Source organism: Haemaphysalis longicornis, unplaced genomic scaffold, assembly GCF_048455015.1.
Source record: "Haemaphysalis longicornis isolate Haplotype H1 unplaced genomic scaffold, Haemaphysalis longicornis Haplotype H1 scaffold_9, whole genome shotgun sequence".
NCBI lineage: Eukaryota > Metazoa > Arthropoda > Arachnida > Ixodida > Ixodidae > Haemaphysalis > Haemaphysalis longicornis.
The window spans coordinates 63,187,333-63,215,301 of NW_027526460.1; the positions used below are offsets into that span (position 1 = coordinate 63,187,333).

A 27,969-nucleotide genomic window follows, 5' to 3' on the forward strand; every position below is an offset into this window, starting at 1 on the left:
TTATAGGAAGAAATACCAAGAAATTCCGAAGGCTCGTGAGCGCGTGCCTCGCGGAGACCGCCGAGCGTCCTCGGCACGCGCAGTGGCTATAAAAAAAATTGGGCCCATCTCCCCGCGAGGGGGACTCGAGTAAATGCGTCGCATAGGGGGTGGGTGTATTGCGTTAACGTTTAGTGTTTGGGGAGTTGGTGGTAGTGAATGCGTTGTATCAGTAGCTTCTTGACGTAGTTTGAATGAGTCAAGGATATAAGGCGCGTTCGTAGTCTTTCATTCTGTGTCGGTTTTGTGGCGCAGTGGGAAGAGCACCATGTACATCGCGTTCCGCCCACAGGTAGTGAATGCGTTGTATCAGAAGCTTCTTGACGTAGTTTGAATGAGTCAAGGATATAAGGCGCGTTCGTAGCCTCCCATTCTGTGTCGGCTTTTTGACGCAGTGGGTAGAGCACCATGTACATTGCGTTCCGCCCGCAGGGTCGAGGGATCGAAACCAGGCGCCGGATAGTATTTTTTTTATATAGTGTAGGGGGAGGGGTGCGGACAACGACGGTGCGGACTACGACGGACGTCAACGCGGGTGACATCGTGAGTTACTGAAATGCTCTGCATTTAAAAAGAAAGAAAACGCCAGGACTGTCGTCAAACTCTACTTCGCATGTAAAGAAAAACTCTAGCGCTGATGCTAAAGGTGAAACGGCACCCTGCTTGGGAAAGCTTATCGCGGCCACCGCATTCTCTAGAAGCCACTACGGATAATTGGAGACATGGCAACGAGTGTGGCAATCCTTTCCGAGACGAACTTCAGATCCCGCCACCATTGCCCCGAGTCGGTGGCGAAGACCTGGCGTAAATCTACAATGCTGAGGATGACTTTCCATCCACACACTCGCCGCGAAGAAGCCGACGACCTCTTCTACGCTTGTTACGACGATTACTAGTACCGCAACTATGCAAATAAACAATTATACCTAAACTTGACTATGTGTCCAACAATTCTCAACTACAACAGCTTCGCCATCCAAGCCTTGCGCGTGAGCCCAAGCTTCCCAAATTTTTTTTTCAGCGTAATACACCGACAGACAAAAATCTAACGACGTGCCTAAGTTCTCTCGAGAAGAAAAACTCAATATAGTAAAATTGGTGAACGCTCGGTGTCTGAGAACCTAAAGGTGCTAAAAGTTCTTAAACAGAACGCACAAGGCGTCATTTCTTGTTCGACGCTAATCTGAAACTAGAAAGACGCCATACCGAAAGAAGCCTGACGATTGGTATATTTCAAGGAAGCCGTCGCACCCCATATTAGAACGCGTTAACACCCGGATCAAGTGGCATACATCGTTGGGGGGTTTTGAGGGGACGTATCACATGCACAGACAAACACAAACACAGAACACAAAATACGTAGTGTCAGTGTTATTTTTAACAGCGAAGCTGGTTATGAAATCGTAATTTTTCGTGTCCCCAGTTAAAAATACCAAGAAATTGCCGAGCTCGCGCTCGTGCGTGCGTGCCTCGCGATGACCGCCCAGCGTCCCGTGCGCGTTTTTGTCAAGATGCCAACTTAGGGAGATTGGCCAAGATTGCGGCCACCACTCGGCAGTAAAAAAAACAAAAAAAAATTGGAGATTGGCCGAGGTCCCCCCACCCCAAGTGAAAAAAAAAAACTCCAGCGTTCGCCGTAATTGTGGCAACACTTGCTCGGAACGAGAATGACACGTCATAGCGTACGCCCCTCCATAGTGATGTCCCATCATTATCGCTTCCAAAAAAATGGAAGAACCTCACACTTAAAGCAACAATTATGGAGTAAAGGTCGTTGCGGCAGCGAAGAAGCAAATCGGCTGCAATTGCAAACGTAAACCTTGGTGATGGTCGGGGAAATTACGTACAGCTTCGCAACCTTGAAGTTTGCGCGCTGGTGTGAGCTTTTTTCGTTTTTTGTGTTGTCATTCTCCATAATGCGCTCCAGCGCCAACTCCCAACGTTGATATAAAAACGAGCCCAACACGAACCTTTACAAAAGTTCAAGTCGTATACGGCCACAAACTCGAAGTGAAATAGGTTCACGCATTTTATGTTAAAAGTTAAAAAAAAAACAGGTTGCATCCAAATCTACTAATTTATTTTGTATTGAAGGTAACTGTCTCGGAAATTTCTTCTGGCAAGAATTTTCTGAATACGTTCAATGTGGCCGGAGTTATGAGGGGTCATACATCGAAACTGGTTACCGCGCCTTCCGTCTCGGCTCGCTGTGGAGCTGGGAGGCAGAGAGGCCCCAAAGCGAAGCTCGGCGACCTTTCGATTCCGCAAAGTGGTGCAGCTTCTCTCGCGCCATGGGAGGCGAGTACCCTCCACTTCAGCGAATTCCGCTCTGTAAGGCTTTCGCAGTGCCCGGCCGGTTTTCCGCATCGTATCTCGCAGCGGGCCGCAAGCTGGTCGAGCTCTGCTAGCACTTGAAAAATAGATCCGAACTCTCGAATCTCATCACCACTCAGTTGCGCCTCACAACGTACGCCAGCAGCCCGCCCAGGAACATCGCCATTATGTTATGGGAAGATGATGATTACGGGAAGATGATAGGTGTAACATTAAGGGACAAGAAGAAAGTCTGGTGGGTCAGGGAACGAACGCGGGTTAACGGGCCTCTTAGTAGAAATTAAGAAGGAGAAATGGACGTGGGCAGGGCATGTAATGCGAAGGCATGATGAGCGTTGGTCATTAAGGGTAACAGGATCCCTAGACAAGGCAAGCGTGGGAGGGGGTGGCAGAAGGCGAGACGTGCACATGAGATAAAGAAGTTTGCGGGGATAAATTGGTCGCGGTGAGCATAGGACCGAGATAACTGGAAATCTATGGTAGAGACCCTTGCCCTGCAGTGGGCGCAGATAGGCCGACGATGATGATGATGGTGATGGCTGATGATGATGACGACGATTATGATGATTATGATTATTATTATTATTATTATTATTATTATTATTATTATTATTATTATTATTATTATTATTATTATTATTGTGCACGCGAAGTGTGTTGTGTGGCCGGACGCTGAGCTTCAACTCCTGAGATCTGGCGCTCGGCCGTTCAAATGCAACATCTGTCAAACGGTTGAGGTGGCGGCTAGGCCTAGTGGAGCCAGCGACGACTTCGGCGCGCCCGCAAGCAGGGCTTCTTCCCCCTGCTCCCTTCGTCAAGGCTCACCGACAGTCGTCAAGAAGGCCCCGGCGCCCCCGCTCCAACCGGGTGACCTTGGTGCCGAACCTGCCGGTCTTCGCGCGCTCCTCGTTGACGCGCTGAAGGGAATTTCCTTTCTCAGCGACCAAGTGGCCGGGCTTCGCGAGGACAACGACCTTCTGCGCCGGGAAAACGCGCGGGCTTTTGCCTGCCTCCGTCAGGAGAGGGAGGGAGACCGCGCCCATTATGCGAAGTTGGTCACTTCCCTGCGTGCAGAGGTTTGCTCCTTCGCTGCTTTGCAGAATGGAATGCGCGGCAGCTCGGGGAAGCCTTCTTTCATCCAAGCTGTTAACAATGAAGTGCCATCCTCGTCGGCTACGTCGGCTCCGCTGCAGGCGGTGTCTCCGGCGTCTCCTACACTGCACCCAACTCCGTCCACCCCTTTCCCAGTGCTTTCCGTGTCTGTGCCTGACTGTCACCCTCCCAGTTTTGAGAAGAAGCGCCGAAGCCGGGCATGTGTGGGTGCGTCAGACACATCTGGACTGGTCGTCGTTTCGCAGCCGAAGCGCCCCAAAGCTATGTTTGTTTCCAAGCTTTCTCCGTCCACCACCCCTGCCAGTCTCAATGCTCACCTGTCCACTTTAGGTGTCTCGCCCTTGAGCTGCCGACGACTGAAGACTAAATTCGACACCTATGCATCCTTTTATATTTTCTTGAATGAAGAGTGTTTCGAGCGCCTAAATGACCCCGCTGTTTGGCCGAAAGACTGCCTCTTTAAGGAGTTTCGAGGCATGTTTCGCGAAGGCATGCTTCACAGCTCTGAGCGCATCACGTAAGAAAAACAACCATGACTAGTTTAGATGTTTTTTATCAGAATGTGCGAGGTCTTCGAACTAAGGCGACTGAATTTTTTGGTAACGTTCTGGCTTCTTGCTTTCCTTTAATAGCTATATCTGAAACTTGGTTGTGCCCCGATATCTTATCCAGTGATTATTTTCCTCAAAATTACCATGTATATCGTAATGATCGTGCTTTAACAGGATGCAAACAAAAAGGGGGCGGGGTCCTTCTCGCCGTTGACAAATCTCTCCCGTGTGTGCTACGTAGCGATATTGATAACGCCGATGAGTCTTTATGGGTCGAAATTCATTTCTCTAAAACTGAAAAACTTCTAGTTGGTGTTTTTTACATTCCTCCTGATGTAGCTCCTGAGGCGTTCAATAAGTTAATCTCCTCCATTGAACAGGTGCTTATCACTCATGGCAACCGCAAAGTCCTCCTGCTTGGAGATTTTAATGCTCCTGGCGTGGAGTGGAGCCAGCTAACTTGTTCCCACTACAACCACCACATTGAACAGAAGGGTAATAGGCTGCTAGATTTTTTGGCTTTCACTTCTATGGCACAGTGTAATCGCATAAAAAATTGCAGTGGAAATATTCTGGACCTGTGCTTTTCGAACTTTGATGGCGTTAGTGTGTTGCACTCTGATTGTTCTTTAGTAATACCGGACAGATTTCATCCTCCTCTTTCTATTTCCTGTTGCCTCCCTTCATTGCTCCACCGTTCCGTAAATTCCAACAACACGCAACCTCATTACGCTTTCGCCAGGGGAGATTATGCTGGGCTGTATGGCTACTTTTCCGCTGCCCCTTGGTCGACCGTCATTGACCACACTGATGTCAATGAACAAGTCGACCGTTTCACAGAGATTGTGCTTTCGGGTATGAAGGAATACATCCCGCAATATTTACCGAGGAGGTTCAGGTTTCCACACTGGTTTTCTTCTGAATTGCGGGATGCCCTGAAACTCAAGGAACGTGCGCACAGAAAGATGAAGCGCTCTGGTGCCAACCAGTTTGCTCAGGAATTCCGACGCCTACGTGCCCTATGTAAAATATTGCACAAACGTGATCATACTTCGTACCTGGCGTCGGTAGAAACTCAAGCAACTCACCAACCTGGAGCCTTCTGGAAATACATTAATTCTAGATCTAGTACAACTAAAGATTCTATTCGTCTTCTAGACTCAAACGGAGATGAGGTTGTCAAGGTGGCCGACTGCTTTGCTCGTCAATTTTCTTCTTTTTTTGGGATTAGCGGTGGTAGTGACAACAGCAGCGCCCCTTGTCACCAGGGCGAGAACTCCGGTTGTTTACAACTGGACGAGAACATCATTCGGACCAGCATCAAGCGGCTCAAGCCCTCGCTTTCTTGTGGGCCAGATGGTATTCCTGCTGCAATCCTAAAAACATATGCAAATATATTCGTTCCTGTGTTCACTTCAATATTTAATAACTGTCTCCGGTCGGGAACGTTTCCTCGCTCATGGAAAATCTCTCGCGTATTCCCTGTTTTCAAGTCAGGCCTAAAAACTGATGCTATAAACTATAGGCCTGTCTCGCTGCTTTGTTCTGCCTCTAAAATTTTCGAGTTATCTCTTCATACGGTCTTGTCTTTCTCATTTAAACATGTCCTCATTCCTAATCAACATGGATTTATGCGTGGTCGTTCAACTTCCACGAACCTTGTATGCTTCATGGAGCAGGCTGTCCCAGCAATCGTTGGTAGAAGCCAACTGGATGTGGTCTACTGTGACATGAGCAAAGCCTTTGATGTTGTCAACCACTCGTTATTGCTTGCAAAGCTCACTCTGTTAGATGTACACGCTTCGTTGGTGGGTCTTATACGTTGTTATCTCAAGGAGCGATATTGCTATGTAAGTGTTAACGGTCAAACATCATTTAGGTACAAAGCAACCAGTGGTGTACCCCAAGGCTCCGTTCTGGGTCCCCTTCTTTTTTCCATTTTCATTAACGATGTTGCTTCTGCCATTCAAAATTCTTCTTTTTTGTTGTACGCTGATGATATAAAAATCTTTAGAGAAGTGCGTAGTGTTCAGGACTGTAATTCTCTTCAGGTTGATATAGCGTCATTCCATCGTTGGTGCACCAAAAACGACCTTATCTTGAACCCTTCAAAAACTAAAGTTGTCTCCTATAGTAGAAAAACTCAACAACTGCAATACTCTTATAAAATTGCAAGCACTGTATTGCCGAGGGTGACTGAAATTCGAGACTTGGGAGTACTATTTGATGCTTCTCTGACTTTCTCTTCCCACATTGCACAAATTACCCGTCGGTCTCTTCGTTGTCTGGGTGCTGTTTGCAGGTATTCTAGAGAGTTTAAAGGTCCGCTTCCTTTCTTAAAGTTGTATTCGGCTCTCTGCTTACCTCTTCTTGAATACGGGTCTGTTGTCTGGAATGGAACTTGCAAGTTCAATAGTGACCGTATCGAAAGGGTTCAAAATAAGTTCCTTTCTATCTTTAAGCACCGCTTCCGTCATGTGCAAGACGACGCAAACGGCATCATGTCTCTTCTGAAAAGCATTCCTTCCCTTCGGTGTCGACGAATGCGAGCTGATATTATCTTTCTCTATAAACTTCTTCATGGTAATATTTTGTGTGACGAGTTGGTTACACTTATCAATGTCAATTTGCCAAATAAACTTTTCAGAAAATTTCCAGCTTTCAGACCAGTTGCTTTAAATAGCCGACGCTCGTCCATCTGCCGAATACAATGTGCATATAATGAATATTCTGTTCGGCTTGATATATTCCAGAGCTCCTTTACTTTGTTCTCTAATGAGTTGAAAACTGTTGTAGCTTAAGTCCTTTATGTCATTCCAAATTTATATACCCTATGTATTATGTGCAAACTGTTCTTGCTTGCTTTTCACTTTTTCTTGTTTTGTGTTGCTTGAATATTTGTACGTTTTAGTGTCAGTGTTGGTAATGCTGAAGCTTTTCCCCCCCTTTTTTTTTTTTTGAACTTCCTAATATGTTTTTAGAAAACCTTGGTTACATACGTATACTCTATGTCATGTTGATTCAATATTTGCTTGTATAGTTCCTATTTTTCACATCTACTGAACGTTTCGCTGGCCGAGTGGCATGGCTTGCAACACTAAGCCTGCCTTTTCTTTTTTGACTTTCTGTTCTTTTTTTTTTTTCCTTTTTGCTTTCTAAGATTTCTGTAACTATTTTTACTTTATTGTTTATGTCATACATATAGTTTTTGTGTGTTGTCTTGTCTTAATTGTAGTGTTTTTTTTTTTGTATGGTGTACCAGTACCAAGACCCTAGGGTTGTTCCTGGGCACCGAAAATAAAGGTTGATTGATTGATTGATTGATTGATTATTATTATTATTATTATTATTATTATTATTATTATTATTATTATTATTATTATTATTATTATTATTATTATTATTATTATTATGACGACGATGATGATGATGATGATGATGAACCGGTGCTCCGGAAGCGGACCCGAAAGGTTTGAACAGAACTTGAACCGAACCCGAAAAAATTCTGGTTCGACAACCTGTTTAGGAGCAACCAAAAGGCTAACTGTAATAAATTTACGGCCACAACAAGCGTATTTCTGTGTGTCTTACAAAGGAATAGAGATACGTGTAGACACTCGTGAACAGCGCCAAAATACGTCGCAGTTCTCGTGTTAGTGGCAGGCAGTACCCCCAATACGTACTATAGAAATTGTATATTGTTCATTCATAACGATGTCTGATGCGGCCAGAACCTTCTAGAAGTCATGCAGTCGGAGCTGTACACGAGAAAGTAGAGGTCCTGTGAAGCTGTTGCACAGATAATACACATTCCAATTAGGTAGTACAGTGCTTTACTACTCAAAAGAGGTGGTAGTAACTATCGCTTTGTAGAAAAAAAATCCAAAGACATTCCCTAATTGTGGTGGATATCTCATGTGCAGCTGTACCGCTCATGGCAGTCCTTTGAACAGTGATTACTCTGTAGTTTTCTAGCGAAGTGGAACGATTTTTTGCACAGCTAATATTGGGGGTGAAACCTTTGTTTGTGCACTGTTTCAAGTGTCGCACGTTGTGCGACTAACTTCCCGAGCTATGGAAACTATCCCATAGAAATGCATGGGGAGTAAGATTTGACAGCCAATTGCGCAAAAAATATTCATAATCCTGGAAAATACTTTTAGTGTTTTCATATTCACGTTGACTTCTTGCTTTAGGCCAAATGTCATTTTCCTGAACTGGTTTTGCTAGGTTCCCGAGAGGTCAAAATTTTGAGCGAGAAAGCTGGGTATGTGGGTCATTTTAGCATGCGATTCTAAAGTTATTCAGGACAGAAGCAAAGGAGCAGGGATTTTTATCTTGCTTGGCGATGTAAGTTATGAAGACGCTGATGATATCTACTGATGTGTCCCGTCAAACTTCGCAAAGACTTTCACACCTCAAGATTACCTCACCTTCTTCAAAAACCTAACCCGCTCTCGAGAAATCTTCCTCAAGTTACTCTCCAACACTTCTACGAAACCAAAGACCAAACGAAAACGGTATTCGGTATTACCCACAATGCGCACTCGATTTTCTTATTGCCACCACATGGTAACAGCCAACCGCAACAACCTCATATGGCACTTCAACAAATTTACTCGCAACCGCACATTCACCCCATTCACCTGCTTTAATCTGGATAGTCGGATTTCGGTCACTAATCCTTGACCCTGGCGTGTGAAGGACGAAAAGTTCTGAGCATTCCAGGCCCTTTCCCGACAGATAGTCTTCAATTTTGCCCACTGCTGTTTGCAAAGCTTCCTCTATTTGGTCGTCGTTGCCCTTTGCTATACAAAGAGTCACGTTGTCCACATATATGCTGTGATTAGGATTTTCTATTTTCTCAAGACGTTGAGGGAGTCCAATCATGGCGATGTAAAAAGAATGGGGGACAGAACTGACCCTTGAGGAGTACCTCTATTGCCAAGGCTTATACCATGAAGTGAGCATTGTCCAATCGAGATATTTGCTTTCCTGTCAGTGAGAAAATTCCTGATGTAATTGTACATCTTCTCCCCCACGTTAAGGTACTGGAAGTTGTTCAGTATAGCAGCGTGTTTAACGTTGTCAAGGGCCTTCGCAACGTCAAGTGAAACGATCACTCTGGTATCCCTTGTCTTGTTTTCCAAAATATCATGTTTTAGTTGGAGCATAATGTCACACGTTGACAAGTGTGGACGGAAGCCTATCATGTTGTTCGGATAGAGATCGTGATCATCCATGTAGTTTGTCAGTCTTGTTTGCACCACCTGCTCCATCAGCGTTCCTACGCATGATGTGAGCGAGATAGGTCTCAGATTCTCAAAGCTTATTTTTCTTACCCGGTTTTGGAATTAGTATGATCTGAGCCAGTTTCCATTTTTGAGGAACCCTGCCTGTGTTCCAGCATTCCTGCAAATATGTTGCGACATTTCTCACCGACCCATTATATATGTTCCTGAGCATCTTGTTGGTAACTCTATCTGGTCCAGCCGCCGATCCTGTTTTTAGCTTATTGATCGCAGCTCTTATTTCGGCTATTGTTATTGGGGTGTCCAGGCGCGGGCGTTTGCTGAAGGCCGCTCTTAAGCTGTTTAATTTCTGTCATTAGCTGTTCATGATCTGTCGTAAGTTCCTCTACTTTTCTGGTTAGCCTTTTCACAATCTCTTTCAAGTCGTCCATCTCTTTCTTGTTTGTGTCGCGATAACAACATGTGTCGGGAACTCTTCTCGGTAGTTTGCTAAAAGACCAGATATCGTTCTCTTTGCCAAGCATTTGGCATTGGATGGAAAAATGTTGATGAAATCAATGTTCACCGTCGCAGTGCGATAGTCAAAGGTAGGTACAGAAAATATGTTCATATTTAAAGCGGCGAGCAAGGACTGGACGAACACTGCCTGTGTACGCCTGTACATGGCAAATGATTGGGCAAAAAAGGACGCTGGGTAGTGTTCAAAAACCATTTGTGATCGTGATATAGGCAATTCCATTGCACGAAGGCATACTTCTACTGTCAACACCTTGAAACGACATACCAGAGGAAGGATTAGGAGGCCTCCGTTTGGATCTACTGCTTATTCTTCTTCATACATTTATTTCTCTACATCTTTTTTCACATCCTCCCAGGAAGAGGCCGCCCAGTTCCACAGCCTCTCTTTTTTCGCCCTCGCGTCCGGGAAGGGCATTAGGAAACGTTATGTAGGCGCAACAATTAAACGCATTGGCCATATTCTGTCGATGCCTGGCCTCCTTTTTTTAGATGCAGAGCATATGATTCACTCGCCTTGTCCCTCCGGCGTCGTCGTCGTTGTCGTCGTCGTCGTCGGCGTTGTCCACCCCTCCCCCATTCTCTTCGCCGCGCCAGCTGCGCTCTCCGCCGCTCACCCCCTCTCCTCTCCGGTAGCGAACACTCTCTCGTGAGGCGCATTGGATTGGATTCGATTGGCTTGGCTTGGCTTGGCTTGGCTTGAACTGGATTGGATTTGGATTGGATTGGATTAAAGTGGATTGTGTTGGATTGTGTTGCGTCATAGCCGCGGCACGTTGCGTCATAGCCGCGGCAGACGCGCTGGGGCCGGCGCATGTGCAGTACTCTCTCTTCCGCGGTTTCCTCTCCTTCGGGCGCGCTGCGCATATAACCGGTGTGCCGTTCTCCGGCGAAGCAACATCCACGCTTGGCTCAAACACGTAGAGTCCACGCCGCTTTACAAGTACGCCAACGTCGTCATCAACTGGGACCGGTTTACGCAGTCCCCTCAAAGTTATGCGCGTTATAAAAATGCGGTCCCTTCGCCGCTCCGCCTATGCGTCGCATCTACACCGGGGTTCCCGCGAGGGGAGGTGGGAGTTCTTTTCGGAGCCACACCCCTGGCATTTTGTGTGCACAGGTGTGGTTACGACCGCTCACGAGTATATTTCAGAGATCTGACACCTGCCGCGCTAGCTGTTCCAAAAGTTGTAATTGCCCCAAGTTTGCCAACAATGACACCAATGTGAAATTCTTGCGCAATTCAAATATTGGGCTGTTTACCACTTCCTTTCTACCCGCCAGCTTTATTGTGCTATGCGGTGGGTGTCTTAAGCCCAGAAAGCTACCCCGTATCTTTTGCCAATCCCACACGCGGATATGTGCATCAGTGAAGGTGCTGCAGCTACAACCGGAATGCAGGTGCAATCTGCACAACATATATCGATATCTAGATCCTCCCACAGGAATACGCAACACTCAACCGCATAAGAAGTAGTGCTCAGACCCCTCAGTCTAGATGAGTACCTATCCCACATGTCTGTTTCCGTCACACCGTTTTTCCGTACAAAGTGGAAAAGCTTGACCGGGTTTAGCGATGCCAGCTTAGCCGACTCTTCATCTGCGACCAACTTGTGGGGATGAAGCTTGCGGTCCTTGGAAAGGTCCTCCTGCAGTCAGTTGTGTACTTGGGATACAGGCACCCATTGATATTTCTGGTGACTCGGTACCGCCTTATCTCTATGGCGTGCTTCCCAAAGGCAAGGTCGTTTGTGAAGATGAGTCATTTTCCGCGCCAGAGCTCATCACGGCCGTTGAAGAATCAAAAGCTCACTCTTCTCCTGGGTATGACGCAATACCGTATGAGCGGTTCGAGAACCTGGAGGGGAGGCCGTGAACGCACTACTCTATTTGTTGAGTGATGTGTGGGCGAAAGGTGTCATTCCGCCCGTGAGTAAACACTCCGTGGTAGTGCCTATCCCCAAACCGGAAAAACAGCCTACTGGTAGTAGTTCACTAAGACTCATTTTAGGTGGTTTTTTCTCTAAATAATTTAGATCCAGAAACCGAAACGAAGTCTGATAAATCTTCAGTGACAAGAAAAGCTGAGCAACTATCCCCTAAAAAAGTGGGGGCAAGAAATCAGGTGAAATAACGTCCTGTAAACGTATACGCAGATCGTTGTTAGTATCGCAAAGGAGCCAGATCCTGAGTTTCACGTATCAAAATGGGCCAAATTCATTTGCCAAATGGGAGTTCGCTTTTGGCTTGACAGTTCAGGCTGTTTTGTGAGCGTTTTCAGGAGCTCATTATTGCTTTCCAGAGATGGCTTATCACAAATTCACACGGCAATTAGGAGATCGGCGAAAGATTTTTCCCACTGTTGTACGGAACGGCGTTCCGAGTAACGGCGTTCCTGGAGCTAGTTTCTTTTGGGAGGAACGGAGCAACGCCACCGTTCCATTAGGAGTGGGTGGAACTGTAACGGTAACTCGTTACGTTTACGAAGGAACGGTAGAGAAAACGGCGTTCCTTCTGGAAGCGTTCAATCGCCAGGATTTGCGTGTTTTTGATACCAAGGCACAAGCGCACGCACGCAGGCACACACAGGCACACGCACAAGCACATGCACACCAGCACGCGAACATGCGCACACGGGCTCCTGCATACGCACACGCATGGACGCACGCACACGCACACACTCGCACGCACGCGCGCACAAACGCATTCGCACGCACACGCATGGACGCACGCACACGCACACACTCGCACGCACACGTGCACATGCGCATTCACGCGCACACACACACAACCACACACACACACGTGTGCACACACCCACATGCACGCACACGCGCACATGGACACGCGCACGTTCACACGCGCACAGCCACGCACACAGCCACGCACGCACGCAAGCACACGCACATACACACGTACACGTACGCACAAACACACGCACACGCATGCAGACACATACAGGCACACACGCACACACGCACGCGCACGCAAGCAAGTGCGCACACGCCCAAGCGCGCACACACACACGCACACGCACACACGCACGAACACGTACGCATGCGCACTCACACGCTCACGCACACATGCATGCACACGCACGTACACACACACACGCGCGCGCACACACACGCAGGAACACGCATACACACCCGTACGCACAAACCCACACGCACACACATACACGCACGCACGCACATGCACGCACACGCGCATGTGTACGCGCAAACAGCCACGCAAGCACACAAGCACACCCACACGCACGCACAAACACACGCACACACATGCACGCACGCACAAAAACACATGCACGCACACGAGGGCACGCACACAGGCATGCACGCAAGAACACACCCGCACGCACACACGCACACAAACATAAGCACGCACACGCACACACAAACACACGCACGCACACACACACACGTGCGCACCATGAAGCACGCACGCGCACACACACACGCACGCACACGCGCACACAAATGGACGCAGATGCACACACGCACACACACATACTTGCACGCACGCACCGAGCGCGCACACACACGCATATACACACATCGCCATTTGAGATAATGAAGTGGTTGTTGTTGATATAGGTAACCTACTTAGGTATCTAAACAGTCTTCTACAACATTTTCTATGACACCCACCTAATAGGGGCAATCAGGATTTCCAGAAAATGATGTATTTTTACACATTCCTGAATAATCACATAGCCCGTCGATATATCCAATTTCTTTTTGCTTTCAAATAGTGTTAACACAGTTGCCAGAAAATATATTTGAGAATTTTGTCCTAACACGCCAATAAAAAGCCGAGAGATATTTTTAATTTTACATCCCGTTGGACGCGGAATTCCATTGAATTTTCCCGCGTTCGCATAGCGCTCGCCATCTGTTGGCCCTTTCTGAAATCATGCGCCTCCGTAGGCGCCCGTGCCATATATTGTCACGTAACCAAAGACGACGCAGCTGTCTTGAAGAAAAAAACAAGTTTATTGGAGGGAACTTGTGCTCCCCTAACCACTCAAAGAATACACAGGCGGCGAAACAGCTGTCCACAAAGTGACGCGCGTACACTGGTGTCGGCGATTAGAATGCCGCGGCATCTGCTCCGCGGGAATTTCTCACTCGGCGCGAGGATTTCTGGAATAGTCGAATTGTATCCAGAACACTGTAGATCGACGAAGATTATTCTAGGCTGTTCACATTCGTTCGGAACGCTCTTCCTATCACAAGAAATAACACATGCGTCACAGGAAGAAAGAACGGAAAACGCGCATCCTTTGGCACGGAGACAACAGCGATAACACAAGCCGGCGCAGCCAGGCGGCAAAAGCAAAACACGAATAAGCAAGCCCAGTGCATGGTTCCCGGCATTACGCCCCCCCCCCCCCCCCCCCCCCCCCCCCCCGCCACTAAGAGTGCATCGACCCGATGCTAACACAGGCGACAGTCCGAACAAATAAAAATAGAAGTCCGTCATCGTGCGGAGAAAGGTTTTAAGCGAACCACGTGGACGACCTCGGGCCGCGTGCGTCGTCGTGATGTTCCGGAATAACCATCGGGGATCACCTCATAGGTAAAATGGCCAACACGTTGTAGAATCCGGTAGCGTCCGAAACACCTTCGCAGAAGCTTCTCACTAAGTCCGCGTCGGCGGATGGGAGTCCAAACCCACACACGATCCCCTGGGCGGTACTCGACGTCTCGGCGTCGGAGGTTATATCGTCTCGCATCCACCAGCTGCTGGTACGCCGTGCGAACTCGAGCGAGCTGGCGGGTCTTCCCCGCTCGCTGAAGGTATCCTTGGACGTCGGCGTTGAGGTCGTCTTCTTCCACGTGGGGAAGCATGGCGTCAAGCATCGTAGTCGGCCGTCTTCCGTAGACAAGCGCGAACGGTGTAATCCGTGTGGTATCCTGCACAGCCGTGTTGTACGCAAACGTGACATACGGTAGGACTTCGTCCCAAGACTCATGTTCAACGTCGGCGTACATAGACAGCATATTCGCGATTGTCTTGCTCAGGCGTTCCGTTAGTCCTTTCGTTTGGGGGTGGTACGCCGTCGTTCTTCGGTGATCCGTGCTGCTGTAGCGTAAGATTCCTTGCATAAGATCCGTAATTAAGGCCGTTCCGCGGTCCGTGATTAGGACTTCAGGGGCTCCATGTCGCAGCACAATTCGGTTTATGGAGAACTTGGCGACTTCTAGTGCAGTCCCCCTCAGAAGAGAGGCGGTCTCTGCGTAGCGCGTCATGTTGACTGTCGCTACGACCATCCACTTGTTCTGTGATCGTGACGTAGGGGACGGGCCTAGAAGGTCCATTCCAATCTGTTGAAATGGCCTCGACGGGACGGCGATCGGTTGCAGTAGTCCGGCGTGTCTTGTCGGCGGCGTTTTTCGTCGCTGGCAGTCACGGAAACTCCGAAAGTACTGGTTGACGTCGGTTGTAAGGCGGGGACAGAAGTACTTCGCCTTGATTTTTGCAATAGTGCGTGCTGTTCCGAGATGTCCGGAAGACGCGTCGTCATGGCACGCATCCAAAATTTTCTGACGAAGGTCAGCGGGGATGAAAAGTACGTAATTCATTCTCGTTCCGGGGCTGAAATGTTTCTTCACGAGGACGGAGTTTTTGAGGCTGAATGCTGGTAACTTGCGCTTGCTTTGGCTGGTGCAGCGAGCCCAAGAAGCCGGACGGACTCAAGGGGTCCTGGAATGAGGACTCTTCCCCAGGGCTGACAGCTTCAGATACACGTTTATTCCTCCTTCCTCCTTCCGCTTGAACGCCATAGGAACGGCGACGTTGCTTCCTTCGAGGTAGTCGATCATGACGCGCAGGTCGGGGTCGGCACGCTCCTGGTCGGCTAGGTCGCTCTCTGTCACGACTCCGAAGAACGCGCTGTCTTCATTGGAGTCCTGTGGTGGAGGGTCCACGGGGGCGCGGCACAGGCAGTTGGCGTCGGAGTGTTTCCTGCCGGATTTGTAGAGTATTGTAACGTCGAACTTTTGCAGGCGCAAGCTCCCCCGCCCAAGACGGCCAGAGGGGTCATTCAAATTGGCGAGCCAACACAGCGCATGGTGGTCTGTCACAACCTTGAACGGTCTACAATACACGTATGGGCGAAATTTTGAAATGGCCCATATGATAGCCAGGCACTCTTTTTCGGAGGCAGAGTAGTTTTTCTCCTCCTTCTACAGGCCGCGGCTTGCATAGACGATCACCTTTTCGCAACCGCTTTGCTTTTGGACGAGGATGGCACCCAAACCTATATCGGTGGTGTGCGTGTGCATTTCCGTTTCGGCGTTTTCGTCGAAATGAGCGAGCATGGGCGGGTGTTGCAGGTGTTGTTGCAGCTCGCAGAATGCTTTTTCTTGCGAGTTTTCCAAGGCGAAATGGGTGCTATCTTTCGTCAAGTCAAGCGCGTGAGTTGCTCTGCAATGCGTGCGAAGCTTGCGACGAAGCGCCGGTAGTATTCGCATAGTCGGAGAAATCTTCGCACGCTCTTTTTGTCTTTCGGTCTTGGGAAGTTCGCTATGGCTGTCGTTTTCGCCGGGCCCGGCAGTACTCCCGCGGCGTTGACGATGTGTCCCAAAAACTTGAGTTACTTCCTCGTGAGTGAAGCGGCACTTTTCGGGCTTTAGCGTTAACGCCGACGAGCGAATAGCCTCGAGTACAGACTCCAACCTTGCAAGGTGTTCATCGAAAGTCCGGGCGAATACCACAATGTCGTCAAGGTATACGAGGCGTGCCCCTTGAGGCCAGCTAGCGCAGTGTCCATGACTCTTTGAAACTTTGCGAGTGCCGTGCACAGCCCAAACGGCATCACCTTCAACTCGTATAGACCGTCTGAGGTGATAAACGCAGTCTTTTCTCGGTCTCTCTCGTCCACTTCAATTTGCCAGTAGCCGGTCTTCAGATCCATCGATGAGAAGTTCTTCGCGTGGCAGAGGTGGTCGAAGGCGTCGTCGATTCATGGCGGGGAGTACACGTCTTTTTTGGTGATTTTATTCAGTCTCCGGTAGTCAACGCGGAACTTTAAAGTGCCGTCTTTTTTCTTCGCGAGTACGACCGGCGCAGCCCACGGACTTTTCGACGGCTGTATTATGTCGTCACTTAGCATGTCGTCTACTTGAGTCTGGAAGGCTTCGCGCTCGTGTGAAGAGACGCGGTACGGTGACTGTCGGGTAGGTCTGGCTCCAGCTTCGGTTATTATCCGGTCCTTCGCCAGAGGTGTCTGACGTAACTTTGAGTTCGACGAAAAACACTCGCTGTAACCATGAAGCAAAGCCAAAACTTGTTCTTTTCTTCTTGTGGTAGCGCCGGATTCACGTCGAAAAAATGTGGAAGCTTAAAGTTTTCTTTAGGTGTACGTTCCAAGTCAGCGGCGGCGATCACGTCACTTGCTTGTTGCGTTTCTTCGAGGAACGTAATTCCAGCTGGCTTGTTTAAATGCTGGTACTCCTCGGTGAAATTGGAGACCTAAACTTGAGATTGGCGTTGCCTAAAGCCCACAATGCCTCTTGCGACGGAGACACCGCGGCCGAGGGGCAACCTTTGTTAACTCTCTACGATAGCGTCGACGTCAGGAACAGCATCTTCACAGTAGACGGTGATCATCAAGCTTGTTCGGGGTGGCAGGGTGACATGATCATCGGCGATCCTTACAGGAGCATGGTGTTTCCGGGTTCGGTTTCGGCGTCATGGAGTGATGGGAGGGAAAAAAATTACGCCCACCTCCCCTCGCGGGAACCCTGGTGTGATGCGACGCTGAAGGGGGTTAAATTGTGCGTTTCCGTTGGGTCGATTACTCAAATTGCGTGAGCAATCGTCGGGTAATGCGAGAGAGAGAGAGAGAGAGAGAGAGAGAGAGAGAGAAAGAGAGAGAGAGAGAGAGAGAGAGAGAGAGAGAGAGAGAGAGAGAGAGAGAGAGAGAGAGAGAGAGAGAGAGAGAGAGAGAGAGAGAGAGCAAGCGTAGCGCGGACGACCGTCGACTGAGAGACCGGCCGGAGCGTGGCACTCCGCTTGTATGCGCAGCGCGCCCGAAGGAGAGGAGACCGCGGAGAGAGAGGGCGCTGCACATGCACACAGCGCGCTTACGCCGCGCGCAGCGCCACCCACGGGCGGAGTGACAGAGCGCGCCGCACTGCGCGCGCCACAGATGTTGGGGGAGAGGGCGCGCTATCACGGCGAGAGGAGAGGGGGTGAGCGGAGGAGGGACGCAGCTGTGCGGATGCGGACGACGACGACGACGGACGCAGGATAGGCCCGCCGGCAAGAGATGCTCCTCTCAGCGTCGCATCTAAAAGTTACGGACTGGGCCTGTCGATCAATTATTGCACCGTTGTCTATCAAAAAGTCCCTTCCGAAAATTACGTCGCCGGAGCAGTTAGGCAAAATAACGAACCCGGCAGGGTACGTCGTGCCGTCTATGGTGACGCCGGATGTGCACGTTCCACTTGGCGTGACGAGGTGCTCTCCTGCTGTGCGTATGTGCGGACCATCCCATCTGGTCATAACTTTCTTCAGCTTAGGCGCAAATGGTCCGCTCATTATTGAGTAGTCGGCTCCCGTGTCTACGAGGGCGACTACATCAAAGTCATCGATGGACACCTTCACGTCGGATGCCCTCTTCCTCGAGTTCCGGGTGCGTCGGGGCGTCGTATCTCGGCTTGTGTGTGTTGACGGTCGGGCACTGTGCGTCGTCGTCGTCGTCTTCTCAGCGGCAGTCTCGGCCATGTAGGGTACGCGTAGCGCCGTGTAGCTGTCGTCGTGTTCGGGAGTCTCGTCAGGGTTAGGTCGGGTCGTCGGGATGAGGGCATGTCGTGAATCACTGTCTTCGGCGCGTCCTTGCGTTGTTGGAGGGTTTCCGGTTTTTCGCCGTACAGCAACTTCACCTCCAGAAATTACTGCTTTTAGTTTCCCCCGCGTGGGCTGGGGGACCTTTGACGGGCGAAGTCAGCATTGCTACGGCGGTTCGGCGATTGGTAGGGGTAGGGCGACGGTGAGTGGTTGAAACGGGCTGGGCAACGGCTTGGTTGAGAGAGATACTCGTCGATCTCACGTGGTCGTTGGCCAGAGAGAGGGCGAGGTGCGTCGACGGAGAATCCTCGCAAACCTAGCCTCTTCTAAGGGCAGTGGCGGTAGATGCTGTCGGCCTCTCCGCAGTGGCAACACAGCGGGAGATTATCGGGCGTTCGCCACACCTCGGTCATCCTTGGCGCCTGGTTTCGCGGGCCATCCCACGAAACCGGGCGACAAGCAGCGGTCTGGATGTCCAGACACTTTTTGAGTACAGAGTTCTAACCATTAAACCACGAAACCGCACATTTTCCGGTCGCAAGGTGTAAGGGATAGCACTTTGCTCGCCCTGGACTACATTTCGCGTATATATAGAGACCACACTCATGTGTACACTGATGGGTCGGTGTCATCAACATCATCCACTATCGGGATGTCATCACGTACCCCCATCAGTGCCATGCTCAGTCACAAAACGTCAACTATGGCTACCGAACTTGCAGCTCTGAGGTTGGCTTTCGCTCATACCTTCAAGCAACCCGCACGAGATTGGGCCATCTTCACAGACTCAAGAACTGCCCTTCAATGTCTAGCGTCTTTTCCAAAAGACCAGCTTGTGTCTGACATACACGCTTTACATTTTCAAGCTGTACAAGCGCGCCATCACATTGCAGTTCAGTGGATTCCAGCCCATTGTGGGATAACTGGCAATGTGAAGGCGGACATTGATGCATCGGTTGCGCATAGGCATCGTGCATCGGCAATAGCTATACCGTTCTCTAGGAAAGATGCGTCTGTCCTTGCATCCAGCGCGGCATGGAACATGCAGCGTGCAGCCTGGTATGACGTATTACCTCATTACGCCCGCTATCTTCCATCGATCCCAACTGCAAATTCAAAATGCCACCCGGACTCTCCAGGCGGGTAGAAGCAATTCTACATTGCATGCGGTTGAATGTCGCATACACGCGCAACTTCCTCTTTGATATTAAACAAGTTACGTCGCCACTCTGCCCAGACTGTGATGTGCGGGAAACCCTACAACACCTGCTCTGTGAATGTGCTCGAGTCAGTGCTCAGAGTGTCCCTCGCAGTGCCTTTGGGACTGCCGCTTTCCGTGGACACGCAGCTAAAGGATGTTTTAGGACTATGGGCTTGTCCCAAACATGCTTTACGGGCTACAAAAGCTCTGATAGCGTACCTGCAACACACAGGTCTAGACCAGTCGCTGTGAATAACTCGCAGTTTCTGTGCGCACGAAGTTCTTGAACATCATCGCTATCATCTTCATCACGTCATAACTTGCGTAGCAAGTTAGGCACTTTAGCCTGGCTAACATCGTCAGACTTCAATAAAGATCGCTCTCTCTCTCTTTCCAGACACTTTTGGTCTCCAGAGCGATGGCTGCCCGCTAATCACGTGGCTGCCTGTAATAGGGAACCACCCCCCACTTCGCCGTCTCAATAAAACGTTTTAGGGGCGAAGCACCTCAAGGCAGAGGCTTGTCCGGCGTCCGGCGTCCACGCTCACGGCACAGAACCGTGTATATCGAAACATCTGTGAACAAACTGTTCAGAAAAGGTGAACAAGAACGAAATAAAAGGTTCACGAAAGGCTAGAGAGAGCGATTCACAATGGATTAGAGAGAAAGAGAGAGAGAGAGGTTGAGCAGTTTCACGTGGCTCCTGGAGAGCCGTACTGCGCATGCACCAGGAGCATTGGCTGGATTGTATTGGATCGAAATGAACTGAATTAGATTGGATCGTATTGAAATGGATTGAATTGAATTGGCATTGGATTAGAATGGATTGGATTTGTATATACTGTACACACGCGTTGTCACTCATTTACTACAATGCCAAGAATATACTAGGCACTGTACATTTACATGCGGGAGTGGGCAATGTCACGGGTAATTTACGGTTAGAACGATCCCCAGTGCTTCGCCTACTCGTCATGGTTCACTTCGCGAACATGCGTGAATTTGTTTTTTTAGTCGCTTGGTGCAATTTTTTTAGCAAGTATTGCAGAGAATATAGAGATTTACGTTTCCCACTACACGACATGCCTCCGTTGAAACCGACGTATTGATAGCAGGCAGGGGTTCTATATTGCCACCACGGGACACATAGGCGAGCACCATCCCATACTGCCTGCGTTCAGTCAGGAGGCGACGGAGGTGACGAAGAAGTGGCTAGGTCCTCGAGCGCGCTATCTTATGGCTGCTACGTAAATACTGCAAATAAATCGTTCATCATTATTCGCCATGGTTCGTGTAATGTGTCGTGCCGCCACGTTAGACTATTTTGCACAACTTCCCGATGAACTAGCCATTTATTACAACTACCAATTAACTCACCACGTGTTATCCCCATTAATGTGATTAGTATAATGGCTCCCCCGGCAATCACCGAGTACTACCGCTAGTAATCACATAAATTGGGATAATGGGTCGGAGGAAATTTTGAAAGACTAAAAATAAGAATAATACAAAATAATTACTGAGAATGGCGAACCGTGTAAGGCCCTGCATTTCCACAATAATGCAGATTTCGCTAAAGTTCCAAATGTAATCTTTTAATAACGTGTATGGAGATGAATGGTCGGACAAAATTCTGAAAAACTAGAAAATACAAAAAAAATATGTAAATATTGGGGAAAATGGCAACACGTATAACGCACGGCCTTTCTACAATGTAGCAGATTTCGCGAAGGCTTCACCTGTAACCGTTATAATAGCTTAAACGGAGATAACTTTTCGAACCAAATTCAAAAATATAAAATAAGAAAAAGATCAAATAATTACAGAAAATTGGGAACCGTGTACCACAGTGCACTTCCGCAATATAGCAGATTTCTGGAGAGTTCCAAATGAAATCGTTATAGTAACGTAAATGGAGATCAATGCTCCGACGAAAGTTTTTAAAACTATAAAAGAAAATATTTAAAAACTATGGAAAATGTAAACATATAACGCACGGTATTTCCGCAATAATGCAGATTTCGCGAAAGATCCCCCTGTAATCGTTTAATATCGCAAAGGGAGATAATTGGCGGAACGAAATTTTAAAAAACTAAAAAAAATAAAAAATAACTAATTATACAAAATGGCGAAAAATTTAACGCCCTGAATTTCCATAATATTGCAGATTTTGCGAAGGTTGCAAATGTAATCGGCATAGTAAAATATTTGAGATAATACGTCTAGCGAAAGTTTTGAAGGATAATGCCAAAACGTGTAAGGTATGGCATTTCCACTATCATGCAGTTTTTGCGCAAGTTCAACCTGTAATCGTTATAATAGCGTAAACGAAGATGATTCGTCGAACCAAATTTTTAAAAAGTTAATAATAAGAAAAATACAAAATTACTACAGGAAATGGCGAATCGTGTAACGCCCGCATTTCAACAATAACGCAGATTTCCCGAAAGTTCCAAATGTAATCGTTATAACAGTGTAAATGGAGATAATTGGTCAACGTAATTTTAAAAACCTAAAGAAATAGGCAAAATATCACAAATTACGGAAAATGACCAACCACAAAACGCCCTGTATTTCCACAATATTGCAGATTTCGGAGAAGTTCCAAATGTAATCATCAAAATAACGCAAATGAAGATAATTTGTAAAACCCAATCTTGAAAACGTAAAAAAAATAGGAAAAATATTTGAAAAATACGGATAATGGAGTACCGTGTAATGCCTAACATTTTCACAACAATACAGATTTCGGAAAAGCTCCACCTATAACCGTTATTATTGCGTAAATGGAGATAATTGGTCGAACAGGATATAAAAAAAAAGAAAAAAAATTGCTGTAAGAAATTCACACTCAACATACGCGGCATAAGAATGCTACGCATTAGTAGACAATTCTCTGAATTTCTGTTGAATTTTTAGCACACGCACTGCAGCTCGGTACACCCACCCCGACGGGTAATTCCGGTAGGCTTCTTGGGAATCGGTGACTACTTACCAAACCCCTGGTTGAGTGAGAGCCAACGAGATGGGTGCCTCTACTCCTGCGATCAAGTCCTGCGTCTGGAGTAAGTCACAGGCATGGAGGTTGGTTCTGGTGGTAGCCACGATGATGGCGTACTGCCGCCTTCGATGTTGGGGGGTGTCTGAGTAGATAACTGCATGATCCCCACTGAGGGTGGTGTTGAGCGCTTGAGCCCGGGCTTGTCGGCGACCCTCGTGGTGTGAGGGGTTCATATTTTGAGGTAAAGGGAGCCTCTTTACTTTTTGTCGCCAAGAGTTCGGGAGTACATCACGCGGAGTGTAATTTTGTGCCACCCAGTCAATTTGGGTAAGCATGCGGTGACCCACAGCAGTTCTCTCAATCGGAGTTTCTCGTTAGAAAGATGGCCCTCTATCCGCTCTTCCACCGTGTTGTGGCATTGGCCCGTCCACTCCAAACAAGGGAGCTGCGGGAAAAAATGAAGCAGTGCACTGGAAAAAACTGACATTTGGTGCGAAAAATCCAGGGGCACTTATGTCTGACAAAGTCACGGAACTGCTTTAACGTGTTTCCCACGGGCTACTCAGACAACTTAGCCTTCATAAGTTGTCCTGCAAACTTTGTAAGTGAATAACCCGCAACCGCAGTTTACAACTCTTGCGCCCTCATTTCCTATTTTGACGCCACATCGGTAACTCAGTAGTTACTTCGTCTAAACTGTCAATACCCTTTAAGAGGTTCGTTTGACTCATTAAAGCACTAGAAGCTACACCAAAAAATCTGCCATCAAAATAAAAAGCATCAGGACCGAAAGGGTTAGGCCGGGTTCAGACTCTTGTCGGAACTGTTATATCTTCAAATAATGGCATAATTTGATGTCTCAACCAGCCCACTTACGTAAAACGCGATTTTTTACGTACATAGCGCACGATATTACTGTTACGTCGGTAGTCTGAACATAGCATTAAGCTAACGTAACATGGCTTGTCCTAACCCGCAGAAAGAAATCCTTTGAAACACAACTGACCAACCTGAGCCAACAAGACCAAAATTGCAACAAAAAAAAATAACACTGGCTTGAGCCGGCCTTGAACCCCCTGCCCTCCGTCCACGCAGTTAAGGGGGAACCGATACAAAGAGAGAAGTTCTGATCCACGCCAGGCCATCTTCTTATATTTACAATATTGCTTAAAGTTATAACTCGCAGTATTTTGTCCAGGTACGGGCAAGACCGTGATATTCTTACGGTATGGGAAAACCATTCGCTTACCGTCCTCTACGTAGTACATCTTAATACAGGTGCTACACAATACCGTCACGTTGAACTCTCATCAAAAAATGAAAGAGTACAAAAATTGACGCCAGATCTTAGTGGCACACTATATTCAATCTGCAAACGCGGCAGTTTTGTTACACTTAAAAAAGTCGAGGTTTGCAAAATGAAATGAAAATACTTTACCACTTTCTCAAAGTAATTTTTCCAACACCCTTACACAAAAAAAAACACAGTTGACGGATAGGAAAACGCAAGCCAGGAGAAAAAAAGAACGAGGCCCACCTTTATTCACAAACTGAGGTATTGTGTATTTTTTGAAAGGTTCCCTTATTTAGTTTCCTCTACAACCAACTGTAACGTAAATTCCACACGTTGAGCCAGGTTTCATATGGTGAAAGAAAAAATTTTACTTGCAAAATGCGATGAAACGGTGCAATCATTCGTGAACACTTTTTCACAACGTCTGTTAGATATGTATATTCAGCAATGTCCTTTTACTAGTTTTTGAAACGAATCGAGTTGGCCCGAGTTGCAGCTCGTGTTGACGCTGGTTTCTTGTCCGAACGACGTGTCCCATTAGTTACACTCTTTGGCCTAAGCACTGCCCGCGCCGGTCCTTTCTGGTAAAAATCGTCAAGCTGACATACACTTTCCTTCGTGGGGGCTGACTGAGAAAAAATCATTCCATTCTCAAATTGGCTGGGTAGGCCGAAAGGCAGGTTTTCGATTGCAATCGAGGCAAGCGCCAGCAGCAACGCCATGATGCCAAATCCGATGTCCTCACGGTTCACTAGCACATTGGAGAACAAATGAAAATCGCCAATGTTACCGATGACAGCAAAAGCGTAGCACGTTCCCAGTCCGAAGCACCGTGCCCGTGTTGGGTAGAGGCAGGCCGAAAGATAAAATAAAATTACTACGGCTACGTTGACCGAGAGGCGAACGATCACCATCAGCACACTCCCCAAGAATGTGAGTTCGCCATCGAAATGAAGAAAAAGAAACGCGCAAGCCGTGGCGCAAGACAGTGTAGATACCACCACAGCCTCTTTCAGGAACCGGTTCTCTTGGAGAAACGGCAGGACTGCTAGAAACAGTGATGCCAATCCTAGGCTGGTTAGGACGCGTACGTGGCTGCTGACGGGAATGCCACGCTCTTCCGCGTAATGGCCACGGGCGGCGCTGAGGACTACCCAAGTAAAAGCCAGGACCACTGAACGCTTCCTCAGTTCTGGTACGGCGATCAAGCTCGCTGTATGTCCTCTCGTTGTGGCATTCTGAGTTTGGTCCATGCTGAGTAGCCGCCTCCTGAACAGATCGCGGCTCCTGGAAGGAGAGATGGCGTTGACGCTTGCGGCGCTGACGACTACACGTTCAGCTTGCTCGGCGTTATGCATCTCCAGTAACCACACCGGCGACTCCTCCAGCACACAGAACGCGGCGAGCAGCACCGAGCTCAGAGCAGCAACAATGAGTTGGGACCAGTACCAGCTAAGCTTGAAGGTGTCGACCAAGAACACAAATATGGGCACGATGATGGTTGATAACGCCGGCGCTGCGGTGCAGTACAGTATCCTGCGGGACGGGGTCGTTACTTCGTAGAGGATGACATATAGCACGAAGGCCGACCTCGATGTTGCGGCCACGACGACTTGTGTCACTGCGAAAGTACTAAAGTCGCGTGCGAGGCCGCTACAGACGAGGGTGAGGAGTAGGGCAACGAGCTGCACGACGGTGATGGTCTTGCGGCCGATGCGGTCGGCAGCAGCACCGATGACTGGCAGTGCAAAGACCGTCGCGACGAAGTTCACCAGGGTCGCTATGTCCTTGAGGTGACTTCGCTGGCACACCAGGCTCCACTCACTGACCACGTTGTTGCCATACTCACTGAGGTTGAACTCCCATTCGCTGCAAGGGACGACTTGGGCGGAAGGGCCGCCGTATGGTGGGTTTCGTACCTTGCACCGGCTGTAGTTGCCATCGGCGTCACGCGGAATGGCAAGCTGCTTCCAGGACTCAACACTCAATTCAGAGTAGGCGGGAGCACGCATGCACCAGTGGTCCATCTCGCGTGTCGACAAGCGAAATATGCTTGAATGGACTAAGGAGATTGCACCAGCGACCACCACGCTGAGCAGCACCCTCAGTTGGAAACGGCCCTCGCCGAAAGCACTCGTGTCAGCTCCTGCGTTCTGGTCTTCATTTCGGTGCTCGGTGGCCAGGCTTGCCTGTTGAGGGCCTCCTTGGGTCGGGTCAGGAAGCATCGCTTAGGTGATGACGGCCGGTGGGGTATGTCGGTTCTGTTAAAACTGGTTGGGCGAAGATAATAGTGGCAGGACGCCGTCGTTCGAGCTGCTTCTTTTTCTTCTTCCTCCTTTAATTTGCCTACGTTTTTTTTTCTGCATCCCCCCGGGAAGATGGTTGTGGGGAGTGCCAGAAGATATCGCCCATACCTACGCACGGGGAATTGGCCAGGAATGCTGCGCTGACCGAGAGAAACTATGTAATGAGTAATTAAAGAAATTTATTTAACGAGTGCATTTAAAGCGGGCGTTTAGGGGGAAATATGAACAGAAAATAAATAAATATACTTCCCGGTCCGGAGATGTAGCACCAGAAAGTGTTGAAACCGATATAAAATCGAAACTTGGAAAAAGTAAAGAAAAGGACAAAAACCCATGGAAAGTGGGCAAAGAAATAAAACAAGAAGAGAAGTTGGTGAAGGACAGACAGTGGGCGCGAAGGCATAGAGTTTCTTAGTAAGTATACTAGAGAGGAAACTGCCCCTTGTACGCCATGTCGTCATGGGTGTTCATGGGAAGACCCCCCCTTTTTCGCTTGGGTTTGGCATGACAATTTGATTCTTAAGAGATTTTTGGGATTTGCTTTCTTCACTATGCACGTTTACGACCTACAAGGAAGCCGAAATCAACCCTGTTCTGTGGTAGCCGTGTTCGGTGAAACAGCAGGCAGTGGGCGATCGCACCTGACGTTGCTCATGCCTCAATCGAAGGACGCATGATTGAGCGGGTAATATGCCGCCGCGAAATTTGTAGCCGACGAAAAAAGAAACAAAACGTACTTCGACGAAGACAAGATACGACCACGGGGATACGACAGATACGGGCGCTTGTACGCCTCCTATCTTATCATCGTGCACGACTGTTTAACGCAACGTTTTCTTTTTTCTTGTTAAACTTCTTGGCGGTCGGTGCACCGATTCACCACGAAGGCAACGTTTTAATTGGGACGCTCAAAAAACTCCCAAACTCTTCAAGCAAATTATTATTTGCAATAATGGTAAAATTTATAAAGTCTCTAATGAGTTTCCTCCCCAAATATTAACCTCGTTCGCAATTACAACCTTGGCCTGCGGAATAGCAGGGGCAGAACCGTTCCGGCAAAAATAAGCTTTACTTTCTTTTTTCTTAGTTTTAAAATTTTACACTTACATAATTGCACACTATTCTTCGCGTTTTCGTGGCAGTTTGTTTAAATTTGCGGTCACTAAAACGTTTCAATCTAAGCCAATGATGAAACTAAGCTGAGCGCAATGTATAATGGCGGTCCATGACGACACAGACGGCCGTGATGTGAGCCCCGTAGACGCTAGCGCCAGATTCCTCTCTAGGGTATATTGTAAGAAACTCTATGCCCCGAAGGCACTGATAGCAATGGTAATAGACACTGCTATTTTTGATGAAAGCCGTGCATGTTCATCTGGGGGCTAGCACGGGAGACGGCCAGATTCCAAAATTAATACGTGTACGGCGCAGCAAAGATCTGCGCGACTTAAACCCAGCACCTTCGCCCTTAATTATCAGATTGAACAGAGATTGGGAGGGCGAACTGATTAAACCTGTTTTCCAAGTATCATTTTCGTATTGAGGAGTACCGTCGGCAGGAGA

The 27,969-nt window shown here is 48.3% G+C and overlaps 1 protein-coding gene across 1 annotated transcript; it reads right to left on the minus strand.

Annotated features, from left to right (window-relative positions):
• Nucleotides 1-22,840: 22,840 nt before the first annotated feature.
• Nucleotides 22,841-26,325, minus strand: LOC144153230 (beta-alanine transporter-like). The gene is made up of 2 exons (XM_077684881.1): nt 25,192-26,325; nt 22,841-22,846 (listed from the first exon to the last, which is right to left on the minus strand). Exons 1-2 carry the CDS (start codon nt 26,323-26,325, stop codon nt 22,841-22,843), a joined length of 1,140 nt encoding a protein of 379 aa, XP_077541007.1.
• Between the last annotated feature and the right edge of the window lie 1,644 nt (nt 26,326-27,969).

Coding starts and splice junctions, on each gene's coding strand:
- LOC144153230 (XM_077684881.1), bottom strand. CDS start 26,325: ATGCTTCCTGACCCGACCCAAGGAGGCCCTCAACAGGCAAGCCTGGCC.